Source organism: Perna viridis, chromosome 7 (genome assembly GCF_037379345.1).
Source record: "Perna viridis isolate PV_CMFRI_1.1 ecotype Kerala chromosome 7, ASM3737934v1, whole genome shotgun sequence".
Classification (NCBI taxonomy): Eukaryota; Metazoa; Mollusca; class Bivalvia; order Mytilida; family Mytilidae; genus Perna; species Perna viridis.
This window is the reverse complement of record NC_142451.1, coordinates 41,286,703-41,302,386: the sequence shown is the minus strand read 5'-3', so window position 1 is coordinate 41,302,386 and position 15,684 is coordinate 41,286,703. Positions and strand designations below refer to the sequence as shown.

Genomic DNA, 15,684 nt, shown 5'->3' with positions numbered 1-15,684 from the left:
ATAGCCAATGGAACAATGAAACTATCTATAACTATACCATGATTACAATGGATTATAATTAAGAAAGATTACTTTGACATAATCAAATAGTAAATACTAAAGCAGTATATAGATAAATATTTTTAAAAATTTTTTCATAAAACACTTACATAGTCATTGTTCTTGTTTTCAGTACAACTGGATCAAAAACATTTCTAGATACTTTTGTGTATGGATTTTTATTGCATACAGTAAGTTTACAGGACCCTTTCCTAAAACATATCAGAATCAAATTCCCAAATTTTTTATTTTACCTCCCTAATTTTGACTCCCAAATGGCAAAATTTGTCAGTAATATTTTCCAAAAATGCCTAAATAAGGCATTTCCTAAAATATCCAGATAACCCCTGATGATATAATCTTGAACATATAAAACTGTCATGTTCTCTAGATCGGAATATAAAAGACACTTGAACAGTTTAAGAAAATCTTCATTTCAGACAGCATTCTGACAACTTCAATTATATGTTCATTGTTTCAAAGCAACAAACTACAGGAGTTCTAAGCTTTAAATGTTTGAAAAGGAATATATTCTTTTCTCATGTCTACTGGATTTCTGCCTTTATAAGGGAAAACACTGTTGTAAAACAAATTTCTTAAGAAAACTGAGGTATGTCACTAATGATGTATTATTGTTTTACCCATTAAGGTACATGTACATCTTTGAGTAAATTTTGAAAAATATTCATGCAATTAAAAGGATTTTTTTTTATTTTAGGTTTACCTTATGCAATTTTGTACATGGACAAGATGAAAAATGTTTTTGTTCTTTGAGTTTCTATGCATTTATCAGGTATATGATTAAGTGGAATCCACTAAATTAAACAAATCTAAAAGATTTTTGCCCACAAAACCGCTAACTATTCATGTAAGGTCATGGTTTAAAAAAAAACAACTCCAACTTTACTTTGTATCTAGTTTTATGAAAATTCAATTTAACTGTCTGACAAACAATTGGCAAACATCTGAAAGTCCCATGACTATGCACACTTAGCTTACACAAAATGATTAGTAAATAACACAAAAGTGACAAAAACAAACCTAATACAAATGTAGAACTCAAATTAAATGGTTGTAAACCAATCAAGACCATGCAGCTAAGAAAGGTGAATACTACATATACCTTGCTTTTTTCCAACTTCATGTCTTGGTATTCTTTTTGTAGAGTCTTCAATTCATTCTCTCTGTCTTCTAATTTCTTCGATAGATCTTCAATCTATGATACAAAAAAAGGTCATTTCCATTAAAAATAACATGTTGGCATAAATCATCTAATACAAATCAAACTACTTTGGAACTAAACTAATAGCTTATTACGGACATAATGATATTGTGAAGAGGATATTTAAGTGTAGCTCTGCCCTAAAACCAGGCAGAAGCTTATAATTTAATAAATTATGCATTTCTTAATTCTAAATATTTTTTATTGGAAATCCTTAAGTAATCCAACAGAAACTGTATTTAAAAAAATGCAAATGGAAGTAGCTGGGTGGAGATATTAACACTTAAAATTTGGTTACTCTCAACTACAGAAAAGTACGAGAAAATTTAACACTATAACCAGTCAAAAAGCATTTCATGACATATAGCAGATCCAAGTTTAAGAAGATAGGAAGAGTTGTTTTAGGATGTAACAAATGTATTTGAACAATTTCATTGAATATTCTGAGATTTGAAGAATTACTCCCTGCCTGGTTTTAAGAAAGAACAATACTTTATTGCCTGCATGCTAAATTTTGCAGTAAAATGATTAAGATGAGCCTTGTAAATATATCAAAAAGCTCTGTGCATGATACTTCATAAGAGAAGTTGAAACATCTTTTTTGACCAGTGGTCACTCAATCTCCATTACATGTACGTCAGTGGATGATTTCATATAGTCACATGGAATTTATACAACAATAAGTAAATATACCACCATAATTAACTATGAATGGAAACAGCAAACAAGAAAATTGAAAAACCAAATATGTTTACACCAAACAAAACCAGGTCCAAAATAAAAAAATCCAGTAGTCAATTTCACAAAGAAATTATCCTAAGTCATAAGAATTCATTTAAAAAAACATCATGTGAAACTGAGCACAAGATAAATAACCTCAGTAATAACAATTCAGTCAAAACAGTAAAAGTTTTTAAACAGGCATTTTGCATGATTCTTACAAAGACTACTACTTAAACAGGCAGCTACATAGAAACAAATAAGCTAAAAATTTATTCTGCTTGTGACACATTAACTATAAGTTCTAAAAAATAAAATATCTACAAACCTCTTTAGTTTTCTCCAAAATCAGTGACCTCATACCAATAATTCCTTTATCTCTGGTCTGTATTTTTTGCTGTTTTTCATCCAAGGCACTTTCTAATTCCTTCAACTTTTCTTCCAGATCCTGTATATGTCAAAAAAATAAATCACTGAATAAATCGAAAATATGAATACATTTTTAAGTATAAATGCAGAGTTTGATCAAAAACCAAACAGAGAATGTTCCACTAATAAAAATCTACCATCTTTTGCTTTCAGAATTTTTTTGTTAAAGAAAAGAAAATTATCATAAAAATTTCAAGTTGAAAATTTCCTCAATTCCTGAGTTTTTCTACAAATCTTTAATTCTATGTGATCTAGTTCGTGGAAATTTGAGTTGAGGAAAAGTTGAAGGAAAACCTCGATTAGAGATTTTTTTACATAAGTAGGCATGGTTCAGCAAATATTTTTCCCCTTGGTCTCATTCATTCATGATATACTCTCTATAAAATACACTGTAAAATTACTCAAAAGGACATAATAAGCCACTAAAATTTAGATTATCTCCCATTTCCAGGCAGGGTAAATCAAATATTTGAAAACAAATCTGATTAATTTGTAATCACAATAATTTAAACTTGTCCTATAAAACTTTTACTCTTGCTGAAGGGAGGTGTCCACGAAGTCAAAATTACATGAATACAATAACCTTTAATAATTTTCTCTGTCAAAAAACCACTTGGCATAAAAAGGGTGTGAATTTTACTCAATGTTGCATACTGATCATACAATATACAGTTACAATATTGAAATATCAAAACCAAATAATATGGTGGAATTCTGATTTGGTCTTCCACACCCCTTCCCTATGTGATTTAAAGAGTACTACATTGACTTCTATAGTATGAATGAGTCAGAAATATTTTCCCAAGTGATGTGAATTATAGATAACTTAAATAAGCCATGCAACTTTGTAAGGCATTTTTTCAAGTGCTCCACACTGCTTCACATTGTATCAAAATTGCACACTTAAAAAAGGTTATCCTTTAATACTGTATAAACAAATGTGTCCTGCATTTTGTAGTGACTTCAGGATCAATATGCACTTGCAAAATGAAAAATAGCACTTTTTTTAAAATTCAAAATTTTTTTATGGCTGTCAAAAAACTTCAAAAATATATATTATCCAAAAACAAAGATACAAATATTTGGAAGTACAGTATTTAAGGGGTATATATCACAGCCAATTGTGCCACACATGTGAATTAAATGAAGTGCAACATATGATTATCATATGAATCAACCATGATATGATTAACATATGCTTCAGTTTACATATGATTAACATATGCTTCAGATAACACATGATAAGCATATGTTTCAGTTTACATATGATTAACTTATGCTTCAGTAATATGGCAAGCCAATATTTACATATAAGAACCATATGACAAACATACATAATTGACTACCATATGTTGTCATAATTATTATCATATGTGGCACATTTGTGTGTATATAATATGTAAACATGAGCATCTCACCGACTGGTAGGTAATGAGGAATATCTATAGAATGAAGGATGAACAATGTGACAAATGTGAATCAATGATAAGTCTGACACACAGTTTCTGAAATAGATATGATTGAAAAAAAAATACGGTAAAGATTGAATGGATTTATCAACAGCACATGCCTGACTAAAATTTAGTACTTCTGTACAAACATCATGAATGTATTTGGTATAATTGATGAATGAAGTTGATAATGATGACAATTACTCATGATTTGACCTTTAGGCATGACAGTCATATTATGTTTTATGAAACATTTTTTTTCCTTACACCTAAGTTCACATTCTGACAATTTGAAAGAAATAAGCAGCTAGCAATTTACTGCTGACAGATCTTTTTAGGCCAAAACAGCCCAAGTCAAGTTTTAAGGTTTCCAAGCGAACAAGAAATACAGTGACCAAGGAACACAATGAAAGTCTACTTCTGTTTGACAATAAGACCATACCTGTAAGTCTTTGGAATAGTTTCCCATTGACAATGTCTCATTTGGGAGATTTTTATGTAAAAGCAAATTTTTTATGTAAATCTCAATTATTAAGTATTTCTCACTAAAGAAAAAAAAATAATTTTTAACTAAAAACCCTCACAAATCTTTAATACATTTTTTATTTGGCTGATTCCAAATTTTCCATTGATTTTGTTGGAGTCTCCCTTAATGCTGGAAGGTTAACGGGTATGCCTCCCTTCCATTTTATCAAACTGGAAGCAGGATACAAGACTAATTTTATTGGCCTAATAGTTTTTGCGAGTATAGGTATGTGCTCAAGAATTTAGTTAATGGTTTTGAATTTTACAAAATTTGGACAGTATGCATCTACCATCGTGAATTAGAATCAGACAACATGTACCACGAGTCTAAAGGTCAAAAGCTAGAACACAGGATAGGTTCAGCATTTACAGACAGAAATTGGTCAAGAGTTCATGTGAAGTAGAAACTAATACATGTACAGGGGTTTCATTAACTTTTTTGCAATGCAGGTACCTTTGCTTTTGTAGGAGATACTTTTTATCATTTTCTTTTATAAAAATGTATCAAATTTTAAAATTCAGGAGGTACCTTTCAGTAGCCTAGGAGGGTAAAAGTACCTGGTACTGCCTCTTAATGAAAGGCCTGCATGTACTATGAGATTATTAAGAATTCAGTCAAAAAGCACTCCCTGCAAAATTAAAGGTTACAATAAAAACATTTTTTTTTAATCCAACCTATTTTCACGATGACGTAACCTTAACCAAAGTATAAATATCTGAACTCTTTAAAAAATTCTTTACTATCACTGCATGTACACCAAATCATAGTATGTACACCATTACGTCAGTTAATAGACTGACATTATTTTTAATAACATTTGTAACATAGCCAAAAAGTACATTCACAAGTGAACTGGATTGGTACATTTGTATTATACTTTTTGCACACTCTAATTTACCTTTTTGTCTTGTGCTGCTGTTTTCATCAAGTCTTCTAGTTTCTGGGGGAAAAAAATAAAAATCTGACTGTCAAACTTAACAGATAACCACATAATAGTCTGCTTTCTTCACAAGAGTTCAATGTTATTTAACAGAACAGTGAATGGTTTAATATTTACACAGGCAAATATTTTTCAAATGAAATTCACATTAATCAAGCTTCACCTGAAATTCACACAACACAGATTTCATGTAAACAATTCACATGAATTTCATGCAAACACAAAGATTATTTACTCAATTCAGGTGAAAATCATATGAAATTCATATGAAAAACATGTGAAATAATTTTGCCTGTATACCATTCTAACGAAATCAATGTAATTAGTTGAGCCAGCTAGGCAAAGGCAAAAAAAACAATCAAGTGAAGACGACTAACAGTAACACATTTAACATTTTATGTAATGGGTATACAGTTCTGAATATCTTGAACCCTTAGACACTATAATCTTGAAGTTCCAAGGATAAGCTGTAATCTCATTCTCTATTAAACTCAAATATATTATTTAGGATTTTGAGTGTCTTGAGATGTCCACTACGAAAATGAAAAGAGCAAAAAAAAAAAAAAAATTCTGACAGGAGAAAGAAAAGCGAATGAACATAATTAAAAAAAATAACAACTTTGTATTCACTTTCACTTTCAATCATCATTACCCCAATCATTCTGTCTTTATTTGTCAATTCCTGTTTACATCTATCAACTTCAGACTTCAGTTTCTTCATATTTTCTGTTTGATCGTCAACTACATCCTGGAAACACAATAAACCAGTAATATTAGATTTCAGTAAAATAGAAATCAAAGATTGGCAAGAATTTCCTATTTTGCAGTCTTCCTTTAATAAATTTATATTGGCAATACATCTAAAAAGGTTATTCTTTCATGAATACAGTTTTAAATTTAAAGTAAAGCTTATTAAAATGTTGTGTACTTGGAAGTTTTTAACTTACTTTTTGAAAATATTGTTGAAGTTCTACTATATTTTACTCTGGTTAAAAAAGTTATTCACATACGACCTTGTTTTTTACTTATTTCAAAAGTATGTGTAACATTAATTATATACACTGAGCCTCATAAAAATGGATATAACTGTTTTTTAGGACCTGCCGGTAACAAATAAACAGTAAAACATTTTTGACTCCCTGATAATTTATAATGAAAATTGTTAACAACCAGAAATGTGTGTAATTGATTAATGTGTGTGTATGTGTGCATGAATTATTTCTGAGCAACAAAATAATATGTATGGACGTATTTTAAAAAAGTTCATGGAAAAATGTTAAACAGAGAAATCAGTCGAAACCTAACCCTTAAGGCTTTAAAACTGGTTTGATTTGACAATCTAGAAGCAAGCAAAAAATCTAGTGTTTTTTATCTTGTTTGTTGTTGTTTGGTTTGCCAAAGTTCAAAATACATTTAGACCTGGTTTAGACAGGTTTTCAGATTATTCAGGGTTTGGTTTCAACATGTTTCACAGTATTATAGGAAAGCATATATAGAACTATAGACATAAAATCCACCATCACCATCATAGAGTTTCATGAAGAAAAACTTAATTAGAACTATAGACATTAGAGGTGTTGCTATGGAAATCTATTGTGTATTCATTCAAGTGTGTCGATAAATATCTACAATCTACCACCAAAACTGCACATCTATGCACAGGAGAATTGCAAATTGATTGCAATTCAATTAAAGGGAGGTAACCAACACCATCACCACAAATATCAGACCTGCAAGTGATTATTGACCAAAATAGATTCCCCATCAACAAATGTCTTTTCATGTACCACTGATGCCAATTGCTGTCAAACAAAAAAATCATTAATACATGGCCTTGTAAAGAGTAAAAATATATTATTATTTTATTAGGAACTTTGTTGTTTTTCCATTGTTCTTGCTGCCCAATATTTTCTATCTCAGGCTACCGCTGTGATTTTAAAACAATATTATACAATATTGTATAAAAATCACTAATTTCTATTAGATGAGCATTATATCTTATTTTGGTCTTTTCCCTCTTGAAAACAGGGTTTGACACTAACATCATTTGTTTGGTGGTCAACAGAACTACTTCAGAGGTTAAATAGGTAGTCCGCAGATGATAATGACGATTCTGTTCTTAGATCTTATGAAAAATAAGGTTAAATTTAGATAACTTATAGGACTACCATGAACATTTTTTAAGTAGTCCTCTCCAAAATTATGGTGGCAGAGGACTACTGGACTACTGTTAGTGTCAATCCCTGCCAAATGTTGAAATATTTGTAAACTACATTCCAGCTTGATATTCACTATATATGAGGTACCTGAGTTTCTAAAAGGTTATGCACATGTGCATGAAGTGTTATGTATTAAAAAAGGTATTCAATATAATATAACACATATTGCCTGCAGTTGAGGGTGATACACCAAAGTAACACACGAGGTAGATATGTCACCCAAGACAGTGGAGGGTAATATCTTTTCTGAGTGTGTTACTCAGCGAATCAATATTATTTCAAATTGATTGTGCCAATACCGATGAACAGAACAACCCAGATACAAAGGTCTCGCCAGAACATCACATCTCATCATATCGGGCTCATTTTGATATTTTCTGTCTCAACTTCAAAATTTGCTGATATTCAAGATACAAGTACATTTACATATTTAAATCTAAAGACACAGATCATGCCACAACATATAGTTTATTACACTAATGTAAAGAAGTTTGTGAAAGTAAATAAAATAGAACAAGTATCACTATAATATTCAAGCAAGATTCATAACAAAGAGAAAAGAATTTCCTGATTAATAATAAATGATAGAATAAAGTGTGATGCTGTCACAACATACTTTAAATGAACATTACTACACAATGCAAACATAGACTGTTTCATTCTGCATGCATCATTTTATAAGAAGTGGATTAAAATCATCTTTTTGGTTATGGTTTCAGTTTTGATGTCATGACATAATGAGGCCAACTAAAAATGATTTCTTGCTTCTTGAGCCTTCCCTTTCAATATATCCATTAAAAGTGGCTCTTGCCCCTTTTTACTGCTATATTGAGCAAATAAAAACATGCAACATTTCCCTCATCATTTGTTAGTGGCTATAGGTTATGTAAAAGAAAACAGATCACTAATAAGGGGAAATAAAAAATAAAAAAAAACAAGCAACATGTAGCGTCAGGGGACCAAAAAATCTTCACTCCATCATTGATAGTCAAGAAAAATGTCTTGGGAACCAAAGTGTTATCTTTACCCCACTTCTAACAAACATTTTGGTCTTCAAAAAGAGCTAACTATTCAAAAAATCTAAAGATCAAAGTTATGTCACAAAAGTTAAAGTATATAACAGTGGTAAAATTTGCTTAATACGTTTTTCTAAAGACATGAGAGTCTTACTTTCACTGTCATCTGTATAGAACTATTACAGGCTATACTATACCTCAATATCTCGTTCTTTTCTTGTAACTTCTTTCTCCATTCTTTCAATCTTATCATCCAATTCATCTTTGGCTTGTTGTAGTCTGTCCATACTCTCAGCTTGTAACTGTTTATCTTTCCTCAATTCAACAATAGAACTACAATGAAAAAAAGAAGAAAAAAAATTACTACAGAGTATCAGTTTCTGTTACATTTGTTTGTCTCATATTAAACAAACATAAAATCTTTTAATTTTGATCAATCAATCCACTGTAAAGTGGGTAACTTTCGTAGGGTGCTAATTTGGCCATATTTCAGCAATAAAAAAACAATCGCCAAAATAAATCCTGCAAAATATTTATCCTGAGCTTAAGTTTAGAATAATATATTGTACATACTGTTTTCTATAGACTATATGTACGCTATCAGACAGCAAAAACTTAAATAAGTTAAATGAGTTATAAACCATCATAGATAATACATATGATACATGTACATGAGTGTATTTTTGTCGGTGCGAGTCACTAATGACCAATGGTAAGGGACGCAACCCTTAGAAATCATTGGAACGTTTGTATTCAGCATTTTACATCAAACTGAAGTAAGCATCAAAGTAACTTGGACTGATTTTATTCTGTTTCAAATGAAAGCTTGAAAGGCTTTGGTGAAATTAAAACATGATACAAACATATCCCTGATTTCAAGATTTACCATAGGTCTACCTCCTTAATTCCAAGTTTGAATTTCATGTGATATCTATAGACTTTTACCTTTCCTTTGCTGCCAATGCATCCCTAAGATCCTGAAAACAATAATAATGTCTATAAATGTTGATTCAGTAAAATGATCAGTGAAACATAAGATTTAGGTAGTGAAAATAAAACGTAAAGGCATCAATACCTGCACTTGCTAATTTCACATGGAATATATTAATGATAAATACAGAAAATCTTCAGAAAGCTTAAATGTTTTTTGTTTTTTGTTTTATGAAAACTGGAAACTTCACATGAATGACAATAGGATAACTAACTGGAAAGAGTAAATAACAGAAGTATGATCATAAGTGCTGAAGAATGCCTTAATTTAATGAGTGTTTAGCGCATGAGTTAAATCTTCAACCCTGACAAGTTATTGTACTTTGGATATTACAAATAACCAATTTATTATCCTATTTATACTACAGATTTTCTTAATAATCTATTGCTATTTTCAACAATAAAATGTCACATAACAGATCACTGAATTGATATTTGTGTTGTGACATTTTGGCACGAGAAAGTCCAAGAGTGTGTGAATTTCTGAAATTTATTACACAGGGAACATTCTGAAAATAAATCAAATAAATTTTCACACAAGAAACCATTTTTATGGACTTAAAATAAAAAATAGATTCTTACAGCTTACCAATGCTCTAACTATCGACAAAAGGTGTCAATTATGACCTTTCTTGAAGGCCAACAACATTTTAGACAAAAGTTTTCCTCAATGAATATGTTTATTTTGATACCAGTTTTTTTCCAGTAGGACTCCATAATTATGACAAAATTCCAGATTTCCCAATTAGGAAATAACATCTATTGCATTCAACCCATACATACTTGTGTTTGTATCTGTGCTTTGTGACTTTGCTCAGCAAACTGGTTTTGTGACTTTGCCAATTGTTCTGACAATTCTTCAACCTCTCTGGCAGCACCATCTAATGCCTTCTTAGCATGGTCCAGTTCCTATAAATAGAACCTTGATATTTGTAAAATTTGACACATACAGTGCATGTGGTGCAAACTATCCAAATGACAAATTTATAAAAATCAGAAACCATTGTCCAAACCAGACTCAATAAAAATGACTGACACAGGAGGGTTTTAGGGATGCGTTAGCAAGGGCTGCTCTGGCTCCCAAAATTCTGTCACCAGAAAAATCACCAGATATTTTTTGTCGCATATTTTCAGAAATTTGAGCCACAGGGTGCCAAAAAAACCCCACTTTTTTTAAAAATATTATAACAATATTAAGTCCACTGATGAATTATCAAAAAAACCTCTCCATTCATGACATACATGTACACAAGATTCACTCTTGATGCATGTTCAAAGCAGGTTTTTAGCTCTAGTCTGTCACTTTCATATGCATAAAATAATAAAGTACTACTCCAGAAACAGGTATTTTACTTCTATCATGGACTTTATATTACTATTCTCATTTAGTCCCTGATTTTAAAACATTTTTGTTCACCTTTGTCCTTAATGATCCAATTTATCTTACAATATAATTTGATTTTTTTTAAATATTTTTAACAAACTTTTTTTTCAAGTGATAAAATTTCTAGCAAACTACATTTTGTACCATGGCCATTGTGTTCCTGTTTAATTATCTTGATATCTGAACAGCATTTCTTTAATTAGATTTTGGGAATCCCCATTCTATTTGTTTACCGATTTTCCCGCCAAAAAAGTCACATGCAAAAGTGTAAACAAATGTCATCCATTTTCTTATATCAATTCTTTCATTTCGAAGTGTTTTGAGACACTTCCTGATGGGATAATCATTTTTAGATTTAATTTATTCTGTTATTAGGTAAGTCTGTTTCCGAATGTACTACATGGTTAAACAGGGCTGTGAAGCCTGTATGTAGCCACGTGCACATGGCCTTTATTGTGTTTACCTTTGACCAGATGATAAGAGTTTTGATTGGCTCAATAATATGTTTGATTGACACCTTCCATGAGGATATTGTAGGTCACGGTCGCCTGGTTTAACTACTTTTAATTGCCTTCAGTCGTAAATTGGTCATTATCAATTAACTCTGACCAGATGATAGACTTCCTGTCAATTTTTATATACAAAACCTAGGCGCCAAGAAAATTGCCACCTGGCTATTTTTGTCGCCAGATAAAATAAAAAATCACAAATTGCGACATTGGCGAAGCCCAGCGTGACCCCTGCGTTAGTGCCTGAGAACCTACAATAACTTTTTCATAACTTAAGGAAGGAGACCTAGGGTAAGGGAAATAACTCTTGAAATCAGTGATATGTCTGTATTATATTCAATTTCACCAAAGCCTATCAAGCTTTCATTTGAAACAGAATGAAATTAGTCCAAGTTACTTTGATGCTTACATGAGATTGATGTAAAATGTGGAATACAAATGTTGCAATGATTTGTAAGAGTTGTGTCCCTTACCCTAGGTCTACCTCCTTAACAAATGTAATTTTACCATGTGATTATGATGTATATAATGTTGTTTGTGGGTTTACTTGTTGAATTCAAAATTAAATCATAAAGAATGATTGGAATATTTTGGACTCCTTGTAATAATTTCAGTGCACACCTGAAAGCAACTTTTGCAAAATCACCTGTCTCAGAGAAGATACTATGCTAGCTGGCCTGTAGCTAAAATTTTTTATGGCAGTTCAGAGGGAGTATAATTTGGAAAGTTTTTCCCAGACTATTGATAGTATTTTACCAATTTTTAACTCGTTTTGGTCACGCTTTAACTTTTTCTTCTAGGGCAGTTGTCATAATGATCCAAACCCCCTACCTATAGGTATTTGATGACAGATGGACCCATACCATTTATATATGCCCTCCAACCCCTTGTAGCAATGGGATAACAAAAATGTCTCATTCATTTGTTTTTCAAATGTTCTCCCATGTTTGTCTACTACCACATTCATTACCTGCTGTTTACTGTTAAGTGTTTCAGCTAAGTCTTTTAACTTTTTCTGGAACTCGTCTTCTACTTTCTCTCTGATGGTACCAAGCTCAGTCTCATGTTGTTTTGACATAGTTTCCATAGCGTTTCTGAAATTCAAGTCAAATTCGGGGCTCTCAATATGTGCCGGCAACCACCGTTTACTTTGACATTGGTGCCGGCTATTTTGTTGGTCAAAAAAAAAAAAATTAAATTAAAAAAAAAATATGTTCGATTATTTTACGTTTCATACATGAATAATTGCATCAGAAACCTTCGATTGTGGTGTTTATTTTAATACAGATTAGTTTCCTTGATAACTTAATTTTTGTTTTTTGCCATGATCGGCAGTACAAATAAACAAACTTTAATCGTGATTAATTTGGCGCTTTTGTAATGGACATGATCTATTTTTTGTTCAAACGCAATACTGATTCTGTATCACGGATTCTGTATGTGGGAAGTTATAGAATCAATTCAGTGCTTGGTTCGGGCCTGAGGGCCCTCAATGGTGCCACCTACTTCTAAACTTATTGAGAACCCTGAAAGTGCAGTAAAAAAAACACCCCCTTGGAGACAGAAGCCACATTCGTTAACAGCATTTGGTCCTCAGAAGGATTGTAAGGGGACTAACATTATTTTTAAGAGTAGAAGGTACCAGACTTTTTCTATGGGTCAACTGGAAGAAAACCAGATGACATAAACAAAGTGTAATAAATACAGTTGAAAGTCCAAGATAAATGGAATGTCAAAGGTCATAGGTCAAAAATTGAGGATCCCAGACCTTTGACTGCCTCTAATTTGAACCCTACATTGATTTGTTGTATAAAAATCATTGAGTAAAGCAAGTTTGAGGTAACAGTACAAAAAAGACAGAAAGGTAGAGCGAACAGGTTGAAAAACATAAAGATAGTACAAGCTCACATACATTTACTGTAAGTGAGCTAAAAAAATAATCCAGACAATGTGAATCATGGTTTCGGCCATTTAATTGTCATTTTATCACATCATGTTTTCACACATTCAAAAACTGATGCGACAAATCTCGTCTAAATTGATTCCAATAAAAGAATTTACAGAGCTCTCTTCAACCCTAAAAATCTTAAGCCTTAATAAATATATCAATAAAATGAACTTACGAAGCTTTCTTTAAAAGTTCCTGTTTATCTGTTAATTCATTTTTCACACTTTCTAATTCAACTTTTAACTCTATATTCTGTGAAGAAAACAAAACATGATGTATGATTAACAAATAAATAAAGATTATACTCATGTACAAGAGTCTTTTTTTACTTATTTTATTCATTTTGTCTGAAACCTCTCCAAAACAAACAGTAGGTGGGTGTATAACTATAAAGAGTCAGTTTATTGTACAATGTATAACACACATGTATACAACCAAAATTAATTTAAATCAAGTTTGTTTTCATATTTTTATGAGCAAAATTAAGTGAAAAGTATACATAATTTTAGCAGACTTATTAACAGCAATTCAAAATTTCCATGTTATCTTTCGGACACTGACATGACTGTTTCTCAAATTTGAATAGTTGTCAATAACCCAGTCATTTATGAAAAGATTGTTATAACTGACAGCTAGACAGGGTCCAAAAGTTCATACAGGTGTTCTATGGTAAAAAAGTAGGGCACACTGATATAATGTAGGATAAATTTCTACCTAAAAAGCTATTTAAATCACTCAGGAGCCTAGCTATTTAAATCACTCAGGAGCCTAGCTATTTAAATCACTCAGGAGCCTAGCTATTTAAATCACTCAGGAGCCTAGCTATTTAAATCACTCAGGAGCCTAGCTATATTTGTGTTGAAATCCTTGTCACTGTATTTCAAATTGCTATAAAAAATTCCAGGCAGATTGGGATCTTATTACTTACTGTCTTGAACACGTCACTGTCTCCAAACTTCTGTTGCATTCTCTCCTCAAGGAAATATATCCTCAACTTCAGACTGAAATTTTCTTTCTTCAGTTCTGTTAATTGCTAGTAAATGGAAAAGAGGTATTTTGATACAATTTTCTTAAATACTGGGAAAGTATAATTCATGGATTAGGGAAAAAACACAAGTTCGTGGATTTTTAAATTTGTGGTTTTGAGGTTTTCAGTATACACATGAATGGAAATCTTTTTGTTGGGAATCAAATTTCATGGTTTGGCCTTCCCATGAAAACCGCGAAAAATTTGTACCCCACAAACAATAGTATTTTCACAGTATGATAATTGTTCCACCTGTGAATTTTATATTTAAACTAGTCAAAAATGGAACAAAAACAGAAATGGCTGAATTTCATTTAACAAGATGTCTGTCAGGCCTGAAATCAGAGCCCACAATATGGGACCTGTACTTGATGCTCGATACCAAATATCAAGAGGCTGTGATTAGTAGTTGCTGGTTAAAGTGTTCAGAAAATGATTTCCCAACCCGACTAACATTCGCCATACTATAACATGATTTCCACTATGTGAAATTTGACCAATACTAGTCTCATGTCCTTGTGAGGCAATGAATCACTGAGAGTGAGGCAGAACATAACCAAAATGAAATAACTGTTTCAATATGTACACCACTGCCAAATCATGCTAAAAATTACAATAAATTTCAGAAAACAGATATCCTTCATCAGAACAATCATTGAAATTTTAAAATTGGTGCTTAAAGATGTAAAAAAATTCCTTCACTGCACTGGGAGAAAAAGTTTTGAGCAAATTTTCAAAGGCAAATAACCAGTACTGGGTATATTTTCTGCATATTTAGTCCGTAAATTAAATATTTATATCAAGAACCTTACACTTATAACCTTAGATAAGCTGTGTTTGAAAACCTACATGTACTAATATAATGATATCTAAAGGTGAGACCAATTAACAAGATTTTTTGCGACACTTCTCACACATTTTAACATAAAACTTGTGATTAGCATTTTCATCATCTAACAAGCCTGGCACCTACATTATGTACAGAAGTCTCATGACATGAAATATGGATGATAACTAATAAAATAAATACTCAGATAAAAGTAAAATTCAAAAAACAGCTTGAAGAAGCCTACTAAGTGAATGAATCAGTCTGGAATTTGCCCAATCCACTTCAAAAATCATAGTTAAATAGTTGAATTTAACCATTTTGATTTTTTAACTCATCTGTTTGTGTCAAAATTCTATAAGTTACTGTCTATTTTCGCTGGTGATATCTTACAAGTAGGATGTACTAAACTTTTAAGTGCTACCAGGACCTAGTGGA

The 15,684-nt window shown here is 31.4% G+C and overlaps 1 protein-coding gene across 9 annotated transcripts in view; it reads right to left on the bottom strand.

The window, feature by feature from the left end:
* Positions 1-15,684, bottom strand: part of LOC148612734 (uncharacterized) — an 83,287-nt gene that overhangs the window by 53,634 nt on the left and 13,969 nt on the right. For 7 of the 9 annotated variants that reach the window (XM_088594411.1, XM_088594408.1, XM_088594416.1 and 4 more), the window contains exons 4-14: positions 14,322-14,426; positions 13,569-13,645; positions 12,416-12,539; positions 10,336-10,461; positions 9,508-9,539; positions 8,760-8,895; positions 7,058-7,129; positions 5,980-6,075; positions 5,286-5,327; positions 2,310-2,429; positions 1,163-1,255 (exon numbers count right to left, since the gene is read on the bottom strand). In XM_088594411.1, the coding sequence (XP_088450537.1) occupies positions 1,163-1,255; positions 2,310-2,429; positions 5,286-5,327; positions 5,980-6,075; positions 7,058-7,129; positions 8,760-8,895; positions 9,508-9,539; positions 10,336-10,461; positions 12,416-12,539; positions 13,569-13,645; positions 14,322-14,426 (1,023 nt within the window). The remainder of the gene's footprint in view (positions 1-1,162; positions 1,256-2,309; positions 2,430-5,285; positions 5,328-5,979; positions 6,076-7,057; positions 7,130-8,759; positions 8,896-9,507; positions 9,540-10,335; positions 10,462-12,415; positions 12,540-13,568; positions 13,646-14,321; positions 14,427-15,684) is intronic. The other 2 variants (XM_088594412.1, XM_088594415.1) reach the window with 1 other exon arrangement.